Here is a 26,564-nt window from a genome sequence, read left to right on the forward strand (position 1 = left end):
ACTCATGCATGAGGCAACTATGGCAGCCCTGTTGATAAGGTTTAGAGTATCTTCATTGTGCTCGCTACGCTTTCTGATTGTGTATAGGCCACCAAGGACACACGCTGGGTTTCTTAACCCTTTTCTTGATTTAGTGGCAGAACTTCAGGTCAAATTATTTTCCTGTCTTGTTCTGGGTCACCTTAACATTAAATTCAATAAGCCACGTGCTCCTATTCTGAACCAATATTTTGATGGTCTTCTTGATTTGGTCCTACACAAACTTGTCGGCGTCTACACACGTGCTGGGGAATACTCTTGATCCTTTGTTTCCGGGGGAATCCCAAATGTGTCTCTCTTGCTGAGCCTGATAAAGCTCCTTGGCCTACTTTCTAGGATTCCTCCCCTAGTAGCCATGCAACGTAATTTGGCGATCTGCTGACTTAGACGCTTTGGTTTCTATAGTCCACACCAAGTGTAGTTCGGCTACCATGGTTGATTTGTCTTGTCTGACTCAATCACCAAAAAAGGCGGATGATCTTGTGAGCACTCGGACGCTTACTCAACTTCGGAGGCGTCCCTCGGAACCCTGGTTCTCAGACAAGTCCAAGCAGCTCGCCTTAGCCTCAGACAGGCTGAACGTAAGTGTTGCCGGTCCTATGGGGCTCCTGAAAGAGCGGCTTACCGGCAGTGTGTGAACCACTACCATGTCGCTATTCAGGAGGCAAAACAGGACTTTCAATCCCAAAAATTGGCAATGCTTTAAATCAGCCTAAGTAACTATTATCAGTAGTGAAATCTCTTGCATCAGTCACTAATCTCATACCCTGTCATCCCGACTCAGGAACTCTGATTCTTTATCCAAATACTTTGTGACTAAGATTGAAGATATTTGTGCCAATATTCAGCTGGCAACCCAGTGTGTAGCCAGCACAGTCTGTCATGGCCTCCATGACCCCCCCGACCCCGCAAATGGCCCCACTTCTCTCTATTTGAATCAGATGTCGTTAGCAGCGCTGTGAAGCTACTCAAATCAGCAGTTCCCTCTGACCCATTCCGCTGGTTATACTGAAAGTCATCTCCCCAGGTTTGCTGACCTGGGTGTCTCGGGCAGTTAACCTGTCTTGTCAGCCAGACCAAATTCCAGTGGAGCTCAAAAAAGCCACCAACATTCATTTGCTGAAAAAGCTTCTCTGGATGCCTCACTCCCAGCCAACTTCTGTACTATCTTTCGCCTACCTTTCTAAATGAAACTGAGTGAAGCTTTGGTATCTTAAACTTCTGTCCTCCTTTTTGGAAACATCTGGGTTCTTTGACCACTTTCGGTCAAGATCTCCCCCAGGCCGTGACACTGTGTGTCCTGGTTTCGGTCATGGATGATATGGCTAGGCTGGTTGACGGCGACGGAGGGGTGGGAGCCCTGAAGCTGTTAGATCTCTCTGCAGCATTTGACACAGTAGATCACTCAATCCTGCTGTCCCGCCTGGCCCTGGCTGGTCTCTATGGGCCTCTGCTGGCTTGGTTCACCTCTTTTCTGACTGATTGGGGGGGGGGGGAGGCAAGCACTTTCTTTACCTTCCTTCTCCATATTGTTCACTTTCCTGTGGAGTTCCACAGGGCTCCTCCTTGTCTGCAATGCTTTTCAACATCTAGATTCACCCTCTTATGTGTCTCATCCGCTCCTCCGGTCTCTGGTGCTATTCATATGCCGTTGACACCCGGATCCTGCTTTGCTTGGATCTTGACCAGGCAGGGCGTCGTTGTGCCTGTGTCTGTGCCCGAGGGTCATGGGGGAGTGGATGAACTGCAACTGGCTGAAGCTTAACAGACGAAACAGAGGTTTTGGTGATGGGGTTTCCTCCCAATCCGACACTGGACTCCTTCTTTCTGGACCGTCTGCACTGGGGGATTTTCCTGCACTGGTGACGGTGGTAAATCTAGGGGTGTTAATTTCCTCCTCCCTTCCCATCGCCCCTCAGGTTGCTGCAGTATGTAAAGTGGCCCATTTCCATCTAATGATACTGTGTCAAGTCCTACATTTCCTACCATCCCATATACGCCCCTTGGTAGTGGCCCTGCTGGTTCTTAGCCGGGTCGATTACTGTAACGCCTTATTTCTGGCCCAACCCATGGGCTTGGTCCACTGGCTGCAGTTATTACACAATCTGGCTGCTCGAGTCACGACTAACTCTCCCTACGGGGCTCACATCACCCCCGGCCTGCAGTCTCTGGTTTGGCTCCCAGCGGCTGGCAAATTTAATTCAGATCTCTTTGCCTGGTCCCCCGTGCTTATCATAGTCAAGCAGCCAATTATCTTCACGACAAATGTGTCCCCATCTCCCTGGACGAACGCTCTGCTCTGGTTCAGCGTGCCTAGTTCTAGTCCCTAAATTCCGGCTGTCCAGGGTTGGGGACCGGGTCTTCTCGGGGGCCGCTGGCAGGCTATGAAATGCCCTACCTCTGGCCCTTGGGTGCATCCGAAACCACCTGGAATTCAGATGCACCCTGAGAACTTTTCTCTTCTAGGCTCCGGTGCCTGCTGGTCTACCCTGGTGTTCTTCTAGCGCCAAGATACCCCTGGGTGAAAGTGCGCTCTATGAATTCAGCTAATATTATTATTATTATTAACGCCTTTACTCAACAAGTGCCGGTAGCCTTTTTTCTGTTTATTAGCTTCATGCCTCCAAGTAAATGCGTCCCGTAGCATCTGGTGCCTGGAGGTGTTGCAAGAATTTAAATTGCTTGATCTTTTATGATACCGTAGTTCTGATGCTCCATCCTAGGCCATGGTTTGGCCGCTTCATTTGCTTGAATCCAGAAACAATGCTCTAGATAGGCTGACAAGCCTATTGGGATGAACCCATTCGGGCATGAAGTATTTACAAAATGATAGTCAGTGGAAATGCATAGTTATTTAATGGTATTTTGTTGATGCTGGCCCCTAAAGACTATACGCTACAAACCATGAATTAAAATGTCATAAGTTGCATGGATTTCTGCATTTCTAAATTTTCAACTGCTTTCTGTTCCTCTTATACTTTGCTTCATATTTCAATCTTTCATGATGTGCTGAGAATACTTTTGCATTTAATTACCTAAACCTCCAAGGTAATCGTCGAGATCCGAAAAAGTTCATTCCATTTTGCTCCCCTCTTTCAGCAATGGGATCACCTCCTGCAGTGTTACCATGTGAAACTTCTGTTTTATGAACTTGTTCGCTGGGCGCAGATCTAGAACAGGACGCATGGTGAGATCCTTTTGGGGTACAAGGAAGTACACTGAATAAATACCCTTGTTTACCTGAAGAATAGGGACGGCTTCTATGGCGTCCTTTCCCAGCAGTGCTTCCATCTCTTGGATTAAGATCTCTAGATGGTCCGGTGAAAGATGCCGTGAGCGCGGCAGTCTGAACTGTGGAGGTCGGGCAAATTCCACGCAATAACCGTGGGCGACCGTCTTTAAGACCCACTGGTCGGAATTTATCCCCTGGACTTGGTGGTCATTTCTAACCAGAGGCTGTAGCTCCTCTGGGATTGGGGCCTCTGCCTCTACCTTTGCCACGTTTCTGACCCCTTGAGGGGTAGTAAGTAGGACTTCCGGATGATGGATTTGTGTTGAAGTTACCCGTGCTGTAGTTGTTCTGACCAGCACGGGCTTGTCCTCGAAAGGACCAGCGAGAATCATTACCCCTCTGGTAGGAGGGTTTCTGTGTAATTTGGTGCAAGTCTCATGCTCCTTCTTGGCCGTCTCCAACGCTTCATCCACTGCTTTCCCGAAGAGCTTAGTCTCCTCAATGGGTTTATTAATGAGGGAGGCTTGAGTCTCAGGTCTGAAGCCCGATGTACGCAGCCATGCATGTCTTTTCAGAAGAGTACCTTGTGCAAGAGACCGGCCTGCTGTTTCTGCAGTGTCCAGGGTGGTGTTCACCACATTTTGGTTAACCAGTCTTCCCTCCGAAACAATGGTGAGAAGCTTTGTTCTGGCGGGTTCAGGAACCTCCTGGAGGCCTTCTTGAGTAAGTTCCATTGGGCATCAGCATAGCTTGCTAATAACGTAGTATTATTAGCAACCCGAATAGTGTATGCAGCTGCTGACGTGACACGTTTGCCTAGGGCATACAACCTTTTAGACTCCTTGTACAGTGGTGATTCTCCCGTGGCAAGGGGTACCCCTGCCCTCTTTCGAGTGGTAGTCACTACCGGTGAGTCTGGGATGGCGTGCCCTTTGATATACAGAGGGTCAGAGGGGGAAGGGCGAAATCATTTTTGGATTTCGGGTTCACTGCTCGTGTCTGAGCAGGTGTGACCAATGAGGGAGCTACCCGTCTCTTAACAGAGTTGAGGAGTGGGATGGATTGACTCGCCGGAGGTTTTTCCTTCAAATCCTGCTCCGGTACCACCTCTTGAGTGGCAATTTTGAAGTATTCTGCTGCTTTTTTCAACATTGAGTTGAAAGCCATTTGGTCATCCACAGGGGAGGCCTGGCGAGCCGGGGTGGACGGAGGAGAGTCTAGGCAAAAATATCAGAGTCCTGATCTTGCTGTGTCCAAGGGTCTTGACCTTCCTGCTGGGTTTCCTCCCAGTTGTCCGTCGTATCCTGTTGATGTTACTCATAATGTTCAAGAAAAGAAGCTTCTCCTTCATTATAGATGTCTCTATATGTGTCCATATGGACCACGTCTTCTTTTTGGAAAACATGGAAAACATGAGGCTGAACTTCTTGAATTTGGGGGGTTAGGGTCTAGCCAAGCCCTTTTCGGGGGAGGATGATCAGAAGAGCCGATAATCTGCTCCAGCCGATCCATGTAACCCTCAAATTTTTCTGTAGTCCACCTAGAGGACCCAAACGTGCCTACGCGAGGAGAAATTACGTTCTCTGCGCTGTGGTGTCGCAAGGAACCTCTCAGGGTGTCGGAGAGGGGCTCTTGACTATCTACGTAGGTCTCATCGGACTCGAGGATCAAATCCGTCAATCTTTTCCGCGGCTTGGCCCATAACTTTAGGCGGAACCGGAGTAAGGCCCACCGCTGCTGCGATTCTTCAGATGCTACTCTGGATAGTCGCCGAATCATCGTGAGACAAAGGCTCCGATGACTTATCAGCAGTAGAAATACCGTCCGCGGCACCAGGAGTCCTAGCGGTCGGTTTTCCGGGTAGAGGCCTAGCCGTAGTTTTCGGGGCTACTGAGGCCTTGGAAATCGGCAAAGCGTCGGGCTCCCGAACTTCGACGCATGTAGGTTTTGGAGTAGCGCCCTTGGTTTGTTTTGATTGCCCAGTCGCATTACGCTGCTGTGGATGCGGGGGAAGGCTTTGGATCTGAGTGATCCGAGGGAACCGGCAAAGTCTTCGGCGGCCCCTCTGGCGCTTTTGCCCTTTTCGGCGAAGGCGTCGAAATTGACGTAGGGGTTGTGTGCTTAGTGCGATGCGCTTGTACGCCCCTGTCGCCGGATGTAGTCCCTGTAGCAAGACCACAGTCGAGCCTGGAAGGGTCGGTGACGGGCGTGGCGGACCTAGAAGTGTCCGCCTCAAGGTCTATAACATCCGCGTTGGAGTGGGCTCCACGCGTGACATACCGTACGTGGCCCACTGCTTTACAGAGCGCTCCTTAAGGGTCTTAGGCCGAAGGAGTTTGCAGGCCGCAAACCGCCTCTCGTCGTGCTGTAGGGGGAGACAGGCGTTACACATCCTGTGTTCGTCCTTCCAAGGATACCTGACCCTACACTTAGAGCAGAATCTAAAAGGAGTCCTTTCCGTAGCAAAACGGAAGGATGACCAGACCAAAAGGGAAAAGAGGGGAAAGCAGGAAAGACATACTAAATAATATGACCACCCCGACCCCACTCTCCCTACTGTATAGGCCGGCCAGAGGGCCCGACCACCCGGCCGCCGGATCTAAGGTGCCGGAATCCACAGCCGTAGACGATTCCCCCGTAGTCTTTGTCAAAGATGTTCTTATAGGCGAAGTGACTTAACAGGGAATAAACCGACAATTCGGTAAAGATAAACAATGTCTCTAGTAAGAGCTCAGCTATAGGGCGACCAGTTATCTGGGCGGAAAAAAACAATCTGAGGGACCTTGGTGCGTGAGGGATTTTGGGTACTACACAGGTCACGATGGGGATAGTGTTACAGACACGCCTATGCCGACGTCCCGTTTCGGTCCCCGAAAACAAGATGCAATACTCCGCGGTTACCACTGGATGTCGGACCATATGCACAGCATGTGAATCTAAGCAGATACAATCCTCAGAAATGCTATTACGGTGAGTAATGCATGTCATTTCCTCTATGGCGATCCCAACGGATATGGGTTGTTTGACCTAAAGAATTTGACCTACTGCCCATTTGACCTAATTAGTTTTACCTACCTATATGATTGGTTTTTTATAACGCGCTTAATACCGAAAGGTTTCTAAGCGCGGAACTGAGGATCGCATCTGTGTTACTCCGTCGTCTTGCTTCCAAGGCGAGCATGTTGCCCCTAAGCTATCCTCCCGAGACAAACTGCAGAGGGAGACCCCCTGCAGCCCCTCCTAATGAGGAGGAGACCCCTGTGCCCCTCCCACAATACCCCCCCCACCTGAACCAGAACCTATTCCCTTACCCCACCCCGAACTATTTTTTTTTTTTTAATTAAAGTGTACCATTTGACCTACCGAATTAGGTCAAAAAGTTGCGGTCAAATGGGAGTAGGTCAAGTTGGCATTAGGTCAACTATGCCAATACCGATCCCTCCAGCTATTCTCACTGTTTTAGCAGGAGCTGCTCACACCTTCACTATCCCATACTCAGTTATTCTGCATCGGAGCGCACTAATGCTTCTGTTCAAAATGGCAGCCTAAACCAATGCGATGAGAGTTTAAGACTTTGTAACATGCAGCCTCCTGGATCTTTGGCTTTTGAATTAACATTTGTATCATCCCTGGCGTGAACGCACTTCGCTGCTGCAGCAAATAACATACTACCAAGCGATGTATCTGGTTTACAAGACCATACATGACTGTGTTGCCGGGTGAATAGGTACAGCCAAAGCATAGGCCTGACATGAGGGCAGCCTGCTGTTTGCAAGTTCAAATCCTGCGACGGGACCGACCTGGGCTGGCATCATTCTGAGGTCGATAAACTAAGTGCTCTTAAGAAATTGAATAATAGTCATTACCACAGCACTTGGAAGTTGGTGGAGTCTGGCATGGCGATCCAAGAACACAGTTTTATTATATCGTTTTCTCCACATTGTTCCTTCAATATCTCACCAGATTCGCTTCATCCTCTTTCCACAATTGTCCATAAACCAAGGAAAAAACTAATACTTTATGGGTTCTTTCCCCCTGCTCAAATCTGTTAATCCCAGCCACAGCTCGTGAGGCTTGGAAAATAAACCACCCTATATACTGCAGGACCCCTCTTTTGGTGTGCTCCTTCATGTTTGACCCCTTTGTCCTTTTGTGTGCGCTCTGAGGCCTATGGGCGTGTAGCGTTCTACAAGAACTAAAAATAAATAAATAAGCGAGTTAAAGACCCTGGAACCCGTCTAGAGATCAGGACCCTTTGGAGTGTAAGAACATTGCCTAGTTCGATAAATGGCTTGAGCGCCCTCAAGTGGCCATGCAGTGGTATTAGTGCTGTATAAATAAGCACAAGCGAAATGAAAAACACGCTGCATATATAGTGCTGCTGAGGCTCGATTGCTAAACCACAACCGATTGCCTTTAATAGTTTTAAAGGGATTGCGCCCGGTCTGTCATTTAAACATCCTTGTTTGTTGCAAGGGTTTGACTGATTAAATCAGAACCACTACTTGGTTCATTACTCGATGTGGCCTGCCTTTGTGTCATGCACTAAATGTGTGCTCCTATTCTCTGTAGGTGTGCTGCAGGTTATGAAGGCGATCCAATGCAGCCTGGTGGAAAATGCAATGGTAAGTGTACATCAACATTGCAAAAATGTGGCTCCTTTGTAAAATGTCTTGCCGGGGCAGCTTTTGTATTCTGGAGGCAGCGCTGCAGGTGGAAGTGGGAACATCTGCTCAGTCACGGGAAGTCCAGAGGTTGCGGTCAGCCTTTTGTAAATCCTCTGCAGAGCTGCTTTCCTTTTTGGATCGGTTTGCCTGTGGGTGCCTGGGTGGCGGTGCCTCGAACCCATTGCGGAATAGTCTCTCATGCAAGTTTCGCTCCCTAACCCGGTGTGATCTGATTCCTCCCTGTAGATGTCAGCCTGAGAAAATGCGATGAGCGGGGCAGCTCTTCCACCACCTCGCAAGCCTGTACCTGCAAGGTAGGTGCAGTTCCACCAAACGCCTTCACTAAAGCTTGCCGCTGCTCACCGGTTATACATATTTGTTTATTTAATGTATGCATTTATAACGCGTTGGGACGAGGACCAAGGGCATAGAAGCGCGGACAAAACACACAACATAGAGTATCAACCTGTCCTGTGAAGCTCCCCCTGCTGCCTACACAAGGCTTAGCGGTGCTGAGAAAACATGCCATGTTGGCGCAGCATAACCTGTAGGAAGGACTGAGTTTGCTGTAAACATGTTTTTATGCTTTACTGACAGAGGGAATACTGTTTTCTGTGTTGGGGAGGCTGCTCAAAAGATGAGGTCCATGGGAGGAACATACATTCCCTTCCCGATACTTTCCATGTCTCAATTGGCAGGTTGAAGCAGCAAGGCAGAGGAAAAGAACACATGTAAGGGGGAGCATGGTCATGCATGCCTAATTCCAGTTGGGGGGAGAGGGGGCGCTAGTCCAGTCCTGGTTTTAACTTTGCATTCTGGAACTTGTAGTCCTGGGTTTATAATTGGGAAATCTGGGACTTTAGTTACCAGAATGCAAAGTTAAAACCAGGGCTGCATCAGCCTCCCCCAAATGGAATGGGACATGTACGCATGCTAAACACTGGTCCCTCAAAGGATGTTCCGAGATGTTTTTTTAAAAAAAAAAGAAAAAAGCTTCCTGCACAATACAAAGGGATTTGAAGGACCGTGGCTGCAATAGCAGCCAATGGTCTGTTTGTTTATTTATTTGGTATTGCGCGCCAAACCCTTGGGTAGCCGGGCGCAGTAGGTCAAGACAACTTAAGCTTAGTTACAGAATGTGTACAAAGAAGCAATATATGTATGTATGTGTATATATATATATCAGAAAAGGAGGAAAAAGCGAATCGCACTCCCGCAGGCACAGAGAAACAAATGCCAGGTTCAGTAGGGGGTCGGAAGAAACACCGCAGACACAGTGAAACAATTACTGGTGTCTTTTAATGTTAATACAGAATAAAAAAAAACAAATGCATCGTGCAAAAAACAAACGCACGACACAAAGCAGCACATAGAGGACAAAACAGCAGGACGCCTAAGTTAAGCAGCCTGCAAACAACGCGTTTCGCGCTATACTGAGCGCTTGATCACGTGAGGGGGGAAAGGGTTGGGCAATGATAAATACACCACCAACAACAGTCCCTTAACTATGTCAATGGCAACAGCTGCTATCAACACAAGAGGGAACAGGGGCGGCCATGTTGGAAAGGAGTGTGTAAACATGCTGAAACAGAAAAATGAAAGCACAGTGCTTTAGCAAACGCTTCTGTCAATGATCAGTAGATGTGAAGTAAAACTGACCAAGGTGTAAAACATAGTGTGAAACACCACAGTCTCCATATAAGGAAAAAACCCTTATACATATATCAATACCTATATGAGGACCTTGCTAGACATCAATGCACAGTGCATAAAATGGCAGTATGATGACCACATAGCATAGAAGATGTAATAAGCCACACTCAAAATAAATAAACCAACATTAAAAATCACCCCATGTAAATGCACGATCAGCCTCATGAACTAACATGTTATTCCCGACACTTAAGTAGAAAATACAATACAATAACAATAAAACTGGTCAACCAAGATTAGATGTAAAATTAGGTTAAAAACAGCAAGACTGGACCTAAATGTTAAAAAATGTCAGCAAGATAATACAGCCAGCAAGATGATTTGTGCAAACAGCAAAAATAGCAGCTAGATCGTCGGATGTCAATTATACAGTGCAAAAAGGCAAATAGAGCAGCAAGGCAACAGTGTGCCTACCCAACCTCAAAAGTAGAGGATGTAATAAAGTGCAAGTGCATCAACCTGATAGACTGTGCAAAAATTGCAGAAAATAGCAGCTAGTTCATCAAAGTGCAAGTGCAGACCATGATGTCAGAGTACTCAAAGCCAAAGGCAAAAAAGCAGCATGACAGATCCAGAGCACACAGTCGACTAGACCAGTAAATTCAAAACATTGAGGAGTAATAAGACAATGTCAGAAAATGAAGGGAATTACACAAATATATAGAACAAGAAGCTGCATATAGGCCCCCGAAATAAACAAGACATAGTTAAGAGAGCGCTCCCCCTATTGCAAAATAATCAGCTAAAACAGGCAGGTAATAAAAGAAAAAAGAACAATAATAGTAAGTGTGAGAAAAAATTGGATCAATAAATACCTGCAACAAACCAACGAAAGTGAGGCAGGAATACAAAAATACAAAAGTGTCGAACCAGAAAAACAAGATGACCCCAACAAAGGAAAATAGAGCATAAATGGCAGGAGAAAGCAATAATAATAAATACCCAAATTAGGTACCCAAAAAAGTATACAACTCCTCGTCTACATCATGACCCCTGGGGAATTTTGTGTCAAGATCCAAAATTAATCTGGTTTCAAGTTGTCTCAGCCTCAGAATACGATCACCACCCCTCGGATGAGGGGGTACATGTGCCACAGCAAAAAATGTTAGCATATTAGCATCATTATGTTCAGATTTAAAATGTTTAGCCATGGGATATGTCGGATCAGAATTCTCAATGGCTCTCAGATGTTGCAGAATTCTAAGTTTTAGTTTACAGGTAGTACTACTGACATACCAACGCCCACAAGGGCACGAAAGTACATAAACAACGAAGGTGGTGTCACAATTAATAGAATGACGTATCATCTGCTGGGTTTGTGTGATAGGATGCAGGAAGGATTTCTTGGCAGTGGCATGGGCACATGCTTTACATTTCATGCACTTAGTGAATCCCGTATGAGAAGCTGGAAGCTATGTATTAGAACGCTGGATCTGGCCCATGGGGGGGTAAAAAACTAGACACAAGTTTGTCCCTTAAAGAGGGAGCACGTTTATAAGTCATAGTTGGACGGTTGCCCAAAATGGGTTTCAAGTCATCATCAAGGGTAAGAACATGCCAATGCCTTGCCACAATTTTCGAATGTCATTGGACGAGGTATCAAATGTAATGATGAGTCTAGGATCATCATTTGACACCATTTTAGGACCAGTATCATAAAGCAAGGCATCTCTGGACATGCCACGAGCTCAAAGATATGCCGTTTCAATCGTTCTTTTTTGGTAACCTTGCTTCAAGAATTCCATGGCTGCCTGTGCACAATAATAGTCAAAACATGCGATGTTGGAGCAATTGCGGCAATATCGAATGAATTCCCCATAAGGGATGGATTTTTTACAAGGTGTAGGATGACAACTATTGGCATGGAGTGGTAAACCAGTATTAGTAGATTTCTTATGTAATGCAGTACTGATACCTGAGTCATCCATCATAACGGTCACATCCAGATAAACAATTTTGGAGCGGCTGTGGCATTCAGTAAAACTGAGATTGACCTGGTTATTGTTGATACTTTTAACAAATGATAGCCAATCCCTTTCGGTGCCCTTCCAAATGATAAAAACATCGTCAATATACCGCCACCAAGAAATCTGTGTCGGAAAGCAAGATAGTAATAGGTCAGAAAGGAAAGTAGCCTCCCACCACCCCATTGTGAGATTAGCATAGGATGGTGCAAAGGTGCTCCCCATCGCGGTCCCCCTTACTTGCCGATAGAAATTGCCTTCAAAAAGAAAAACATTGTTGTGTAGACAGAATGAGAGCATATCCAAAATCATGGTGCTCTGTCCAAGGTAGTTTAAGGAGCGAGTGTCCAAAAAGTATTTACATGCAGATATACCAACGGTGTGACTAATGGATGTGTATAAAGAAACTACATCTAAAGTGGCCAAAAGTAAACCTTCCTCCCAGGGTGTGTTGGTAACGTGTTGTAAAAAATCCTTAGTATCCCTCAGGTAGGAAGGTAACACTGTGACAAATTTGACCAGTGTTTCATCAATAAATTGGGCTAGATGTTCCAATAATGAGCCACATAAAGTAACAATGGGCCTACCTGGGGGATTAATAAGGCATTTGTGCGTTTTAGGGAGGAAATAAATGGTAGGTATAGTATAGCATGTAGGAGTAAGAAATTTAACCAGATCATCCTCCAATAAACCTTCATTCGTCCACCTGGTACACAAAGCAATCAAATCTGACCTGATTTCTTCAGATGGGTCCTTCAACATTTTGGTATAACATTGGCGGTCATGTAATTGTCGATTGGCCTCAATGACATATTTAGTTCTATCCTGAATAACAACATTGGAGCCCTTGTCGGCTGGTTTGATGACAATATTAGATAGCAGCTGGAGTTCATTCATGGCCTGGCGTTGAGCAATAGTGAAATTCTGTTTGGTGGTACCAGCCTTATGACGAAGTTTTCTGAGATCATCAATGCATAAATCATGGAAAGCCTCAATACAGCCGCCGACAGGAAATTGAGGGTTAAATCTGGATTTACTTTTGAGCTTGGTCCGTATATCCCAGTTGGGATTGATGTCAAAATCAGAAAAGTCAATATTTAATGGATCATATTTATCATCATCAAGGCATGCCAGATCCATGAGTGATGGAATGTCCGAAATTAAGATCGGTGCCACCCATACGAGGTATAGAGCGTTTTATAGGGGCATCAGTGTTGGCAAAGAATCTTTTTAGCTTGATTTTACACAAACTTGTCAAAGTCTATGCGTACTTGGGCGTAATCATAGTTCACAGTGGGGCAGAAATTAAGACCCAGTGATAACAGCGAGGTCTGGGATTTGGTGAGGACATGAGATATGATATATATATATACACAAAAAAGATGGAAAATAGTTGAAAACAGTGCAAGGTACCGATAGGGCAAGCTAACAGTCATTCGCTCGTAGCCATTTAAGTACATTGTCTAAATTTAGGATACGGTTGTTCCTTTCTGAGGTCATGCGGTAGTGCATTCCAAGTTTGTGCTGCAATAACTGGGAAGCTAGATCCACCAGCTGGGACACGTTTAAATCTAGGCGTTTCAAGAGTGTGGGCATTGGCTGCTCTCGTTGGACGAGTGGACGATCTTCTGTTTATCCTTTCGGCAAGGTAGGTTGGAGCTAGGTTGTTCAAACATTTGGAGGTAAGGGAGACTGTTTTCAGGATAATCCTGTCAGATATGTTTAACCAATGAACCTCTCTTCTAGCATCTGAGAAGTGTTCTCTCATGGGGATATTCAGAGCTGCTCTTAGGGCATTATTTTGCATTCTTTGAATTTTGTCAGTGACATATTTATTGGCACCCGAGTAGAGGGCATTACAATAGTCTAGACATTACGAGGGCATTGGCCAAGGTGATGCAACTCTAGGTCGAGAGGAATGGTCTACATGCTCGGATGAGCTTGCAGGTGTAGGCTGTTGAGGATGCGAGTGAATTGACTTGTCTCTTGAGCGAGAGAGTGGCATCAAGATAGAAGCCTAGTGTCTTGACCACGGGCATCACCTTGATGAGATTGTTGTCGATATTAAAGGCGGTAAAGCTAGGGCTGAGTTTTTTGATATTAGTTTCAGAGCCTAGGAGTAGTATCTCGGTTTTATCGTCATTCAGGCAAAGGCCATGAGATGCCATCCATGCCTGAATGAGGAGGTATACCCAGTTTACTAAGGGTGTGTCCTCTAAAAAGTTGCCCGAAAAGGGGATGAGGATCTGGGTATCATCTGCATAATGTGTGTAGGTGATACCCAGTCTGTCCAATTTGTCAAACAGAGGCTTAGTAAAGATGTTGTACATAGTGGGTGAGACACAAGATCCTTGGGGTACTCTGCAAGACCTTTTAATTGTCAGCTGCCGTTGATGGGGGAAGGGGAGGGAAGACTCGCCTTTGTCCTGTTGGCCAGGAAGGATTGGACCCAGGCTACGGCTTCCCCTGAAAAGTGAGCAGCCGACCTAAGGTGGTTGCATAAGACTGCATGATCCACTAGGTCAAACACCACAGAGCGGTCCAGGAGAAGTAGCATAGCTGTTTGTCCCTTGTCATTCAACTCGTCAATTTGAGTCTTAAGGTCTAGCAGGGCAGTTTCCGTTCCGTGAAGTGGGCGGAAGCCAGACTGTCGTGATCCTAGTAGATGATTAGCTTCTAGGTATTCCTGAATTTGAAAATAAGCTACTCTATCAATAATTTTGAGTAGAAAGGGGACAGTGGTAATAGGTCTGTAGTTGGTGGGGATAGTAGGGTCTAACATTTGTTTTTTAAGCAAGGGGAGGACCCAACATTCTTTGAGGTTATTGGGTACTCTATTGGTTTTAAAGGATGCGTTAATGAGCTTGGAAATAAATGGGGCTATGTTTCTAGCAGCATCCTTTATAATTTGGGCCGGGCAACTGTCACCCTTGCAGTTTGATAGTTTTAGAGAGAGAATGATTTTTTCCATGTCAAGGATAGAGATTTCTTTAAAGGTAAATGGTGCAGTTGTGTTACACCCAGTGTGAGGGGATGGTTGTTGCTCAGGGGGAGGGGGGGCGGGCAGAGAGGCCTTTTTAATTGCTATTTTCTGTTGGAGCAATGCGATTTTGTTCTAGAGGGCATTTTGAATTGCAGTGCACCATGGCTTGTCATTTGGGACAATGTCTGCCAGCGGAGTTGGGGATTCGATTAGATATTAGATCTAGCCTTTGCAATTCTCTCATTGAATATGTTATTTTTTGTGTTGGTTATTTCTTTTTTGTAATGTTTGGAGAGTTCTATTAATTTAGCCTTATTGACAGTAGTCGGGGAGTGGCGCCAGATAGTTTGTAGCTTTCTTTTCTGTAATCTTAGCTCTTTAAATTGAGGTGTGAACCATGCATTGAGGTGAGATTTTTGTCTGGCTTTGCGCATTTTAAGCGGGGCGGTGGTGTCCAAGGCCTTAGTCATGGCATTATTAAAAATCTCTACTAATGATTTGGGGTCAGCATTGTTGTTAACGTTGTTCAGAGATGGCAGGAGGTGAGGGAGTAGTTTTTCTGCTGTAATGTCCTTTTTACTTCTTGTGGGGAGTGGGGGTGCCATATCAATATATACATTGGGCACTACCTGTGCTCTTGAGAGATGGTCTGTAGGTTCAGTCATGACTTAAGTGGTGACATATTGCGTAGCCCTGGAAGGCAATGAGTGTGGAATGTTCGTAGATCCAAGTAATGACCATTACTAAAGTCCAGGCGGCCTGGACCCTCTAAGAAAAGGTAGGCAGGCAACATTCCTTCAAGCCATCCACAGGTCAGAGGACCCACTTTCAGTTACAGCAGCAGTTTGGTGAGCAATAGAAAGACTCAAATTGAGAAAAAAAACTTCAATTTATGTTCCTAGTTGCAACATGGTCCAATCATGAGCTCTTGCTGATGGAGGCGGGATCTCTTCAGGATAAGTTACTGCCTTTACATTTTGCCACCAAAGTCTCCAGGGTGCGTTCATCTTGTGCCTATTGTTTGCCACCCTGGCATCAATTGCTAAAAGGCTGTTGCTAAAATTGGCACATGAGGCTGAAAACCAAGCTGAGCATCGTCAGCACAGCATGATCCTAGAGGTGTATGCCGAGAGAGTGTAGCAGCAAAGGAGTGGTAAACCGGATACAACCCTGGTAACCCCTCCCCCCCCTGTCCCCCACCCACATGTAATCCCTGTGCTTTCCCGATTCCAAATGCAGATTAGGAGATAGAGATGCTGTCTTCCCTAATGGCAAGAAAGGAAGTAATCCTTGGTAATGCCATGTGCCACACTTCTGTCTGTGCCAGTCTACAAAAGAATTCCCTGCACTTTGTGAAGGCCGCTGAGCGATCTATCCAAATCGGTTCTCAGACACCTGCCCCCCTCGAGGGCTCCAGAATGTACATAAACACCGCCTCGAGGTGTCCTTTCGTGAAAAAAAGCAGCATAGGGCCCCTTAAAACCCAGTAAGGACCGTCCGTTGCATGCCTGTCTTGCCTCCCATGTGCCTGATTGCAGCATTCCTAACCGCGTATCCAAGACAACAGCCCGTTCTCTCCCAATTTCCCTAAAAGCCCACCACTGTCCCCATGTGCTGATGGTGCAGTCGAAATAGTTTACCTTTCTGGTCCAAAAAGAATGTCGGTTAAACACGACATAATCAGCTAGCTTTTTTTTTCCTTTCGATTTCTGTTTTGCATCCATGCGCCTACAGGTCACTGCAGCATCAGGGCATGTGGGTTCTCTCAGTGCTCTTTAGTGCAAGTTTAGTGGGGTGAATTTCTAGTTCTCCACTGTGTGTCGAAAAACGGTTTGGTATTAGCCAATATTGACAGAAGACCTCCGCTGGGGTGGTAACTAGTAACGCACTCTTGGGAGCACTACAGGAATGCTCTGCTTCTAAAGCTCAGGTCTCATGCACCTCCTTGAAGGACTATGCAATAATGGCACTTTAATATTAACCTACATTGGGCCTCCTCACGAGTTTGGCCTGTTCCCTTAAATGCGGCGGGAACGTTATTGCCGCCGCATTTAAGGGCTGGCCCAATCACGAGTTGGGCAGAAAATGGCATTTTTACCTCCAGCTTTGTGCTGGAGGTAAAAATGACAATTTTTGGTGCTATTACCGCCAGCACAATTACCGCCGGCGTTAATAACGCTCCCCAATCCCAATGGGAAATGGGGATTTATCACCCACGCAACTCGTGATTCAGTGCATATTGGACCGGAACAAGATGCGCTAGCGCTATTGGCGTTTGGCGGTATACCGCCAGGATACTGCCCAACTCGTGATGAGGCCCAGTGTCTTGTGTAGCCCCCTGAATGAATGAGTGGAAATTGCAAGACTGTAGCTGTCTGGAGTGAACCCCCACCCATGATAGGTTTCACGTGGTGGGGCTACTTCCTAAAGTAGATCTTCCCAAAAACGAGAATTGAGATCTGTTCTCGAACGTTCTACTGACGAATACACCAATGTTGGTGGGTGGGGGGACATATGGGGCGCAGGAAGCTCTTGAAAGGATTCTATCAATGTTGGGTAAAAAGTCCCCCTTGCATGGATTAATCTGGTTGTGTTGTTTGCTGCTGCTCTTTGCAGATATGTCGTGCTGGTTATATAAATGGACCGCACTGCGATTTCTTGACGATTGTCTTCATGCTTTTTGCTTCAAATGCCTGTTGCATTCTCTCCGGTAGTGCACACGGAATTCTTGCCGCTCACTGTTTCAATTGTCCCCCCTCTCCCTTCTTCTCTTCCAGCAAAACGTAGAGGGCACATTGTGCGACGTATGCAAGAATGGCGCTTTCTTTCTCAGTGAGAGGAACCCCGATGGCTGCCTGAAGTGCTTCTGTATGGGTGTCAGCAAGCAGTGCGCTAGCTCCTTCTGGAATCGCGACCAGGTAGCAGACAAACCAGTGGTAGAAGTGTGCCGATCAAAGTAGTGGAACTGTGGTCTCAGCAGGGGACTGGGTGGGCGGGAGCATAGTGCAACACGTGACAAGGTCAGGGGTGGACTGGGAACCAAGAGGCCCTGACATTATTTTCCAAGTGGCCCGATATTACACGTTTTCACCAAGCCCATCAATTTTCCTATAGGAAAATTTGAAATTGCAACACAAGAGGCCCAGAGGTGCTGAGGCCTACCGGGAAATCTCCAGAGTTGCCTATAGGCCAGTCCAGCCTTGGGTTGCAGCCAGGGCATTGCAATAGTCTTGACTGGTAACAAAGGCTTCTATTACAACTTTACACTTGCACAGGGACATGAATGGACAAATCCGCTGTATAGAATGGGTGAATATGGTCGTAAAAAGTAGAGGTATGGTAAACGGGTACAAATAAAAGTAGTGGAACACCACTCCTGACAGTTCCCGCTCACTTCGATCACTGAGACATACCCTTTCCTCTGCCTGTAAGTGGGAGATTAGCATGTGAGGAACACACTGCGCCTTAAGGCGACTTTCATTCTCTGTCTGCCCCCTCTCGCCCCCCAAAAACAATTGCTAGGCCAGTTCGTCAATGTCCGACGAGCCATATTGGGACACTGCATTCCTAATCGGGGGTGTACTGGCCTATAGAGAACTCTGGAGATTTCCCGGTAGGCTTCTGCACCCTGGGCCACTTTTGTGATATTTCCACATTTTCTCATAGGAAAAGGGTTTGACCTGCTGAAAATCTGTAATTTGGGGCCACTTTGAAAATTATTTCCAGAGCCTCTTTTGGTTCTCCCATTCCACCCTTGTTCCCAATCTGTGTTTCTGCTACTTTTGCCCTACACAACAGTGCACAACAGAAACGTGTTGACCACATCCCATGGGATTCCGCCCTATCCCTTTCAGCCGCCACCTTATTCTGATGCCAGAACCAAGCAAAAGCTGAAATTCAGACCATTGACTTGTAGCATAAAAGTTCAAGACTTTGTATTGCAACAGTGCAGGCGTGTTGCTTCTTCAGCTGTTCTGTTTTTTTTTGGAACAGAACATGCACTATAACCTCTGAGAGGGGGCACTCCGCTGCTCAGAGGGGAGGCCCTTACATTTAGCTAGAAAGGAGATGTGTATTCCGAGGAGGACACCATTTTGGAAGCAACCAAAACAAACTATTCAAAGTCATCCTAACATGTCTGTTCTCATCCCCAGGTTCGGGCTGCATACGACAGCAGTGAAAGCTCTCTGTTCACCCTGGCCAACATAGCTAACACACGAACAGTCAGTGAGGGCATTGGTGTTCGTGGACAGTCAGAGCTTACCTTCGGTGCCTTTGCTGCCATCCCACGTGATACCTACTTCTGGGTCCTGCCTGAACGCTTCAAGGGAGACAAGGTACCGTGGCCTGCTGTGTTCTGGATGTGTTGGCCCGATTGTTTAGTTGAACAGCATGAGAGGTTTGAGACGCATGGTCTAGGAGGTGGCAATGTCACTGCAGCGATTTCTAGGTTAAGCGGTCATGCTTCACCACCCTTCTCTAGACCTCCCGATTTAGGTAGCTGAGGAGAGATGCCTTAGAAGTTTGATCTTGAGCATTGTGTGGGCGGGGGGGGGGGCTTGCCCTGTAAAATATAGTACAATTTCTCTGGAAGCTTCCTTACCTGTGAAGTTGTAGCTTGGAATCCTAGTAAATCTTAAGGTTGCAGTGGTAGCACTTGTGTGGGGTAGTCTTTATAATGAAAATAAGAGACGCACATACGTTTGGCATGTTTGGATAACCAAATCAGAATATGCATTTTTTGTTTAGTAAGCATGTAAGATTGTAGTTAAGTTGTAAAAATAATTTGCCCACCGTGGTAACATCTATACAGGTCCTCCATCAACGACACAAGGTTTTGGAAGATCCTTGGGGAGGTGGATGGTATTAATTGAAACGCTGCCTATTCAGGACACTGCCTGGATATTGCAGAGAGTTGCTGTATAGTACTCCCTTTAAATTGTTACTGTTGACAGCAAGGACTGCAAATCCCAGACACTGAAAATCTGTGTGGCAGCAAGGAGGACAATACCTATGAGCTATGTATCGGGAGGATACCTCTCGGGAGGATAGCACAGCGGCAACGTGCTCGCCTTGGAAGCAAGACGACATGGAGCCACACAGGTTCGATCCCCGGGTCCTCGCTTAGAAACCTCTGGGTATTTAGCGCGTTATAAATAACCTATCATGTCATATCATACCCACTTCTCTGATTAAAGTGACATTGCAAAGGCGATTTGTGCTCTGAGCCCCGCCAGGATGGTCTGGCTTCAGATGGAATGGAATCTCATTTTGCCATCCTGGCTTCCTCTTTGTGCCCGCTTGGTGTGTCCACTACATAGTATGCTTGTTTATTATGTAGCCTTGATCACTTTCCCTGGGGAGTTCACTCCAGATCTCACTGAGGGTGCAAATCCCAAATGTTTATGGCCCTATGAGGACCCTTGTGACCTCAGAGTTGGGGGACTACCATTGGGGGGGACTACCGCCCCCATGTCTCCTTGGGCCAATAACTAGACCCAGACAGTTGTACTGGTTGTGACTATGTACTTTAAAACGGTGACTGTATGTGGATGTTTTGACTCAGAGGAAACCTTTTTCTTCCGGGATGCTCCCAAAGTAGAGTCTGTAGTTGTCTGGGAATCCAGTAACCAGGTGTTGCCCTTGTGTGATTCGGTGGCGACTGGGAATTACCATTTGGCGTTAATCTGATGTGCGGCACGGCCCAGAGTTCCCAAATGACTTATGTGGGTGTGCTTAGGAGTGGGAGTGTCTAGGAATCCTCTGGAACCCACATCACCCGAGTTTGCATGGGAAGATGTGTGTGCGGTGACCATCATTGATTGGCTGGCCACCAAATATTTGAATTGTGTATTTGTGTGATTGGAGGCTAGGGGTCACCACCTGCCCTCCAGTTGGGACATAAAAGCAGACACCGTGAACCAGTGGTTGTCAGGTGCCAGGATTTGATTCTGAATCATCCAGAGATTACATTGTACCAGAGGATGGAACAGAAGCACTGCAGCAGAATATCTTGGGCAACCAGAAACCAAACCGTGAACTGCCTCTGGCAACTAGAGGAACCTTGTGCAGTGCTCCTTTCCTTTGGATCTGTTGCCTGAAGGCATTCTTATGTTCATCCACCTTCTTGGGCTGACCTGTGCTACTTGAACTCCATAATCCCCACACCACATTCTCGAGGCCTCCTGGCAGGTCTTTTGCCTTTGCTGGGTCCTTCTTTTGAAGTCGAAGCAGTGTAGCAGGAGTGCTGTGAGGATTCTCCAACAGACCTTTCCTTAGTGGGAGGAGAGGTAGTGTCCCAAGTTAGACCAACTCTTTTGATGGGAAACTTGGCAGAGCAGCCAGGCTTCATTCTCAGGAAGTGGACCGGTGCCAATGTACAAGTGGCCCCATATACACACACACCCAAAAATACACCACAAATAATATACTGTACATTTTATGTAGCATTAATGTGGCAGTCAAATTAGTACTAGCAAACGTATACCAGCAAATCCGAATAACACAGCAAAGGGATAAGACTTTGATTGCACAGCACTTCCTGAAACGCCTTGTAGGGGACTTGAATAACAGTTACGTTCCATGTCTACATGGGGCTTAGGAATGAGGGAGAAACAGGGTAAGGTATTATGGGCAACTGTCCCAGAAAGCTAAAAGTACAGCAAGTAAAATTAGGAACACTGTGCTAGTTCTGGAAAGGAGCCAGTTCATCCGACAAGAATGGTTGGAAACATTAACCGAAAGTGGTTCCTGTAACACAGGTTACTGTAACCCCATGAATTCCTGTCACCGAAGCGAACTGTAGGGATTTAGCATACTAAAAACTATAATCGCTGGTAACACCTAAAATTACAATTTTTGTTTTAGACTCTCAAACCCAAGCGGGACCAGGGAACAATGTCAGTTTTAGTAAGTACCTTTGTGGGTGATTTTCAAGAGTTTGAAAAGGTTCCAAAGCTTCTCCCATAGGAATAAACAGAAACAATCCCGTACCCCTCCTGTGGTTATTTGGCGGGAAAAGCTAGGTAAGTTCTGCTTTTTCCTCAACAGATGTAACAGGAGAGGCAACCAGCCCAGAGTGACCAGGGAGAAACCCTAAGAAGAGTTCCAGCCCATCATTCCAGAACCATTGGGCCAAGAGCAGACTGTTGGAGAGGGAGCACAAGTCCCACTCCCGATAATGAAAATCAACAGAAGAACATAGGCTTTAAAGTCAATTGGTCCTGATCCCAGGTAACGCCTGTGTTAGGGAGAATTCTCTTTAGGCTGAATTTCCTAACCTAGTGAGTCCCCCAGCAGCTTTGCTGGATTTCTGGAGTTTGTTTTTTACTCCTGCCAAGCGTGAGACTCTTTTTCTCCCACTCTTGGACATGATTAATGGTATTCCTTTGATTGGTAATGTGTTTTATGGGCTATGGGGTCCTTTACTCCATAGGGTCTCGTGTGTTTTTCCTATGTGTGTTACACAGCACCCTCCGTGCAGTAACACAGGGGTGTCATAGTGACACCCCACCATAGACTCCATACCCTGGGACTGACTACTGTCTCCCAGGGCATGTAAAGTCACCATTGGCTTTACTAGTCCCAAATTATTAACAGAAACCGGTACAAATCATCATATTGTGGACGTACTGGTCGGGGCAATTCGATTGCCCCGGGGTCTGTTAGTCGAGGGGGCACGTCTCCGTCCCCCCTGATCGAGTTTTGGCTGGTGGCAGTGGAAACTACTTTTTATATTTGACCGCGAATATTTTCCTATGGGATTTTCCCATTGTTCGAGGCTACCAACTTTAATTATTTAATTCTCATAGCCTCGAACATACCGCCGGTTTATTTAATTAACATTAATTCTCCGGTTGGTATTTTTTGCCAAGACTCGATTCTAAAATGGCGTTTGTGTTCTCTTCTGTGACTCCAACCCAAGTCGAGCCCTTTGTTCCACTTTTTGGCGGGCTTCTCCACAGAAGCCTCCAAAAGTGGTGCCACTCTGTCTGGGTACCACAGGGGGTGTGGGAGGGGGTTTAGGCACCCTGGACTGAGTTACCTTGGTAACTCAAGTCACACTCTTGTGTGATTGGCCCAGCTCACCACTTAGCATGTTTGATTGACAGCTAGGCTGAGTGAATGGGGGTATGCTGCATAAAAGCAGGGCTTTGGGGACTGGAACTTCAGAAGTCGCCACAGGACCTGAGAATCCGACGAGGGAGAAGCTGAGCCGACCTACCACGACGACACCACTGGTGGAGCCCTGCATAACCGACTCACCACTTCCCGACGACAGCGAAGATCTCCCTGCTGGAGAGGCTTCTTCCCCTGACTGGTGGGCACAACCAGTTTACCCTCTTTTCTTCGCACCCCAGACCGGTTTGTGGTCGAACTGCCCGTGCCAAGCACCCTGGCGGCTGGATAGCCACTCACCATCTCCACGACGAGATCCTCTCTTCCCCCAGACAAAGCACCGACTTGCATCCGCTGCTAGGAACAACTGCCCCCGCTGGAGTGTTCTCACCACTTTAAGGTACCGTGTCCGCCAGGCCTCCCTTTCTAAAGATTGCTACAAGGTAATAATAACTCCTTAACCTTCTGGACTGGGCTGGCCGCCTTGACCCTCTAACTGGTCCCTCTCTTTGATCCAACTCTTTTTTGAACCGTTACAAGACTTTTTTGTGCACTGCAACCGTGTGATCTTGGACACATTTCGTTTCGATCCTCTTAAAGCGGATCCAGCCTACTGACTCTGAATTCACGGTTTTACTTTGCCTTCCTCTCTTGTTATGTTCTTGTAAAAGTGTTGGGATCTGTTCAATTTGTTCTCTGCTTTTCTCTCCCTTTTTAAAAACGAACTATTAGAGTGCCATCTACGTAAGCGCTCACCGCTGTCTGAAAATAAGTGGGGCTTTACTTAAGACTTGTCTAATATTCTTTTAAGGGAGTGTTTATCTTTTAGTGACCGTGTTTTTGAATAACTTACTATTGGTGCCTGTGTGCTTTTCTAGATGTGGTTTTTAAATAAATAATTATATCTCTTTTACACCAAGCCCTGGTCAGTGTTTACTTGTTCTATTGTGTCATCTTGACCTATTGTGAATACTCTGTATACTGCCTAACTCTCTTGAGGGAAGTCTGACTGCTCAGCCACAGCTACCAAGTGAATCTGTGTGGTACAGACTGCTACCAAGTGGGTTTACTGCCAAACACCTGTAGTCCTAAATCTTTTGCAGTGGTCCCAGAGGGAACTGCACAGTTTCTGCCTAACACCCTGCAAATGGAACAAACTATGGGATCAGGACCCCAGAACCCAGGGACAGGCACTCAGTGCTGGTTCTTTCTAATTCGGCTCAGGGATGATGGGTGCACAGATCAGTTTGGGTTTAGTGTGTTGGATTTAGGTCTGTTTGGAGGTGGTTGGGGGCAATGTGTAGGTGTCATTTACACCTTTTGAAGAAGCAAGTACTCGTACAAGGAAGGCTCAACAATAAGATATTTGTAGAGACAACCCACAAGGCAGAAAACCTACATAGCACCGAAGACCAGGTCAGTCCTGCTGAACCCAGCAAGGTTCCCGGGGTCAGCAAAAGGGAGCGGGCGGATACAGCCAGCCATCGCCATTCAGCAAAGAAAGTCCTACAGCAAAAGCAAGGGCTGGCGCTGACCCAAGATGTCCCGTGACGGTGCAGAGGTGGAGCAGCAGCAACCCAGCCTGATTTTCAAGCCAGAAAGACCAGGAGATGCCCCCTGCCGTAGAAGAAAGATGCTAGAAGGTGTCTAGCTACTACAGGCGAGGAAGCGTCCAGCAAAGACGCGCGTTCAATCAGCTAGGAGGATGCTAAGAATCAAAGATAAACCCGGACCGGGCTCAACCAGCACAAAGGAGTAGGCCGCATCAGACCGGGTAGCCAGGACCCAGCAGATTATGGCCAAACCGCGGTCCTTAGCAGCAGCCCGACTTTACAGCAGTCTTCAGGTAAGGGTTAATGTTGGGTATAAAAGTAGGCTTTTCATCTAATGAGGTAGCCCCCTGTACTTTATGGTGGCTTTTCTTTGGGATATTATTCACCTCAACCAGGCTTAATGCAAAGCCTGACAGTGGCTCTGTTGTTGTGCTGTCTTAGGGGGCCTTAAGGCAGGAGTACCACAAAGGTGCCCCATAGTGTCCCAGACATGGTACCCCCTCTGTTAGTCATGTGGCTAGGCTGGTGGTGGCTATTATATGTGTAGCATGGCTTCCACCTCATGAAAACAATTGTGCCTGGCTGTGGTGCCTTTTTACCCTCCTCTCCATTCACAAAATGGAGGTAGCCTTTGTTTTCCTTGATGGCCCAAGTGATCATGTGACTATCCCTGGTTCCTTTCTTTGTTTGGGACGAAGCATCCATATTTGTTCACTGAGTGCCTGTATGCCAGCACTGGGGGCTATAGCCAGCCTGAATCCAGTTGTCACTGTCTTGGACTCCGTGGATCCCCTTTCATTTTGTGCGAGATCTTCCTGAATGCCTGGGAATGCTTGGATAGTCCTTCGCCAAATGCTCCTGTGATAGCAAACTCTTGTGTTCTACTTTTTCTGCCAAACCACATCTCACCCCCACTTACCTCGAGCCATCAGTCTCATATGGGAAGCCCCTTTCTCCATCCCCACTGAAGATCCTTACACCACCCACAAGTACTTCCCAGGGAATTGGGAATTGTTAGAAGCTTCAAGCGATATCTGTTCAAAATTACTTTTCTATTTGTAACTTCCCCATTGACTTCAAAGGAACCACAAGGATATCTGCTGGGGATTTGGACTGACTGTTTTTTGGGTTGTGAGGTCTTTTAGCTTCACTCACCTGCTCAACACTTGGTTTGGGGTGCACTGGGTAGTCCCTTTGGTTACAAGTGTAGGGAGAACACTCCCATTTGCTGTTGCCTATCTGTTTGAATGGTAGCACAATCCATGTTGAGCTTCTGGGACCCACTTTGTTCCATTTTTATAAGATGACTCTGTACTGTTTGTGTCCAGATAGGCTGGTGGCGGTGAACCCATTTTCACTCCTTTTCCTTCAGCACTACTGTGCACCTTCATTTTAACCATGATAATAGCCCTTTGAGTGCCTTATGCTCTCAATGGCTGGTGCTCATGTTCTAAGCACTGTTCTTGGGTGCATTTTGGTGGTTTGGTTCCCCTCTCCGCTTGGATCTCGTTATTAGGGCATGCATCTTCAGAATTCTTGCAAGTAGGCCTTGAGTGTTCTTTATATGTGGCAGTAAAATGGCTGCCCAGCCTCCTTCACATTCCTGATGAGGAAGGAAGGGCGCATATGAGAGGTGTAGCTGCCTGACCACTATTGGGCACTGTGTGAATGGTGCAGCCCCTTACTATTGGAGGGCTGGGGATGTCCTAAATTAAAGTAAGGAGGGATAAGATGAGAGGATGTGGTGCAATGTCTCAGACTGACTAGACTGGATCAAACTATCCACAGCTGAAGGAACACTAATGGTTTGCTTTCAGATGCCATCTTCCTTTTGATTCTATTCCCTAACCCTTCTATATTGTCATAAACCCTGGAGTGGGAGCTGAGATAGCTGAGATAACCCAGTTACGGCCAGTGCCAATGGATGTGTGACACACGCATAGTGCATCCTGCAGCACTAGTGGTGTACTGAGAAAATAATTGAATTCTCTGTCTTGAGAGGTGCACAAACTCCAAGAATTCTCTATACATATAATGCCTGGGATGAATTTACAGTAGTATTTATTTTCTTTTTATCCGGCATCAGATTGAGTGGTTGGTTGAAGTCTCAGACCACTTTGGAATTGGCTAAAATATGTTTCCTCGGCAGTGTTGCCTGAGTGAGATCCAAAACCTTGGATTGAGTTGCGTAGGCTGTAGATCTTCTGCAGGCTAACATTCCAGTCCTAGTTCCATCTCCCCTCGCTATTTGACACCACAGTGCCAGATACGTTTATGCCGTTGTGAATGGGGACC

The 26,564-nt window shown here is 46.7% G+C and overlaps 1 protein-coding gene across 7 annotated transcripts in view; it reads left to right on the plus strand.

Moving 5' to 3' along the window:
- HSPG2 (heparan sulfate proteoglycan 2) overlaps positions 1-26,564 on the plus strand; it is a 1,237,996-nt gene that overhangs the window by 433,140 nt on the left and 778,292 nt on the right. For all 7 annotated transcript variants that reach the window (XM_069610942.1, XM_069610946.1, XM_069610944.1 and 4 more), the window contains 4 exons: positions 7,844-7,896; positions 8,185-8,252; positions 17,376-17,516; positions 18,753-18,935. In XM_069610942.1, the coding sequence (XP_069467043.1) occupies positions 7,844-7,896; positions 8,185-8,252; positions 17,376-17,516; positions 18,753-18,935 (445 nt within the window). The remainder of the gene's footprint in view (positions 1-7,843; positions 7,897-8,184; positions 8,253-17,375; positions 17,517-18,752; positions 18,936-26,564) is intronic.

Source organism: Ambystoma mexicanum, chromosome 8 (genome assembly GCF_040938575.1).
Source record: "Ambystoma mexicanum isolate Mex_15411 chromosome 8, UKY_AmexF1_1, whole genome shotgun sequence".
NCBI lineage: Eukaryota > Metazoa > Chordata > Amphibia > Caudata > Ambystomatidae > Ambystoma > Ambystoma mexicanum.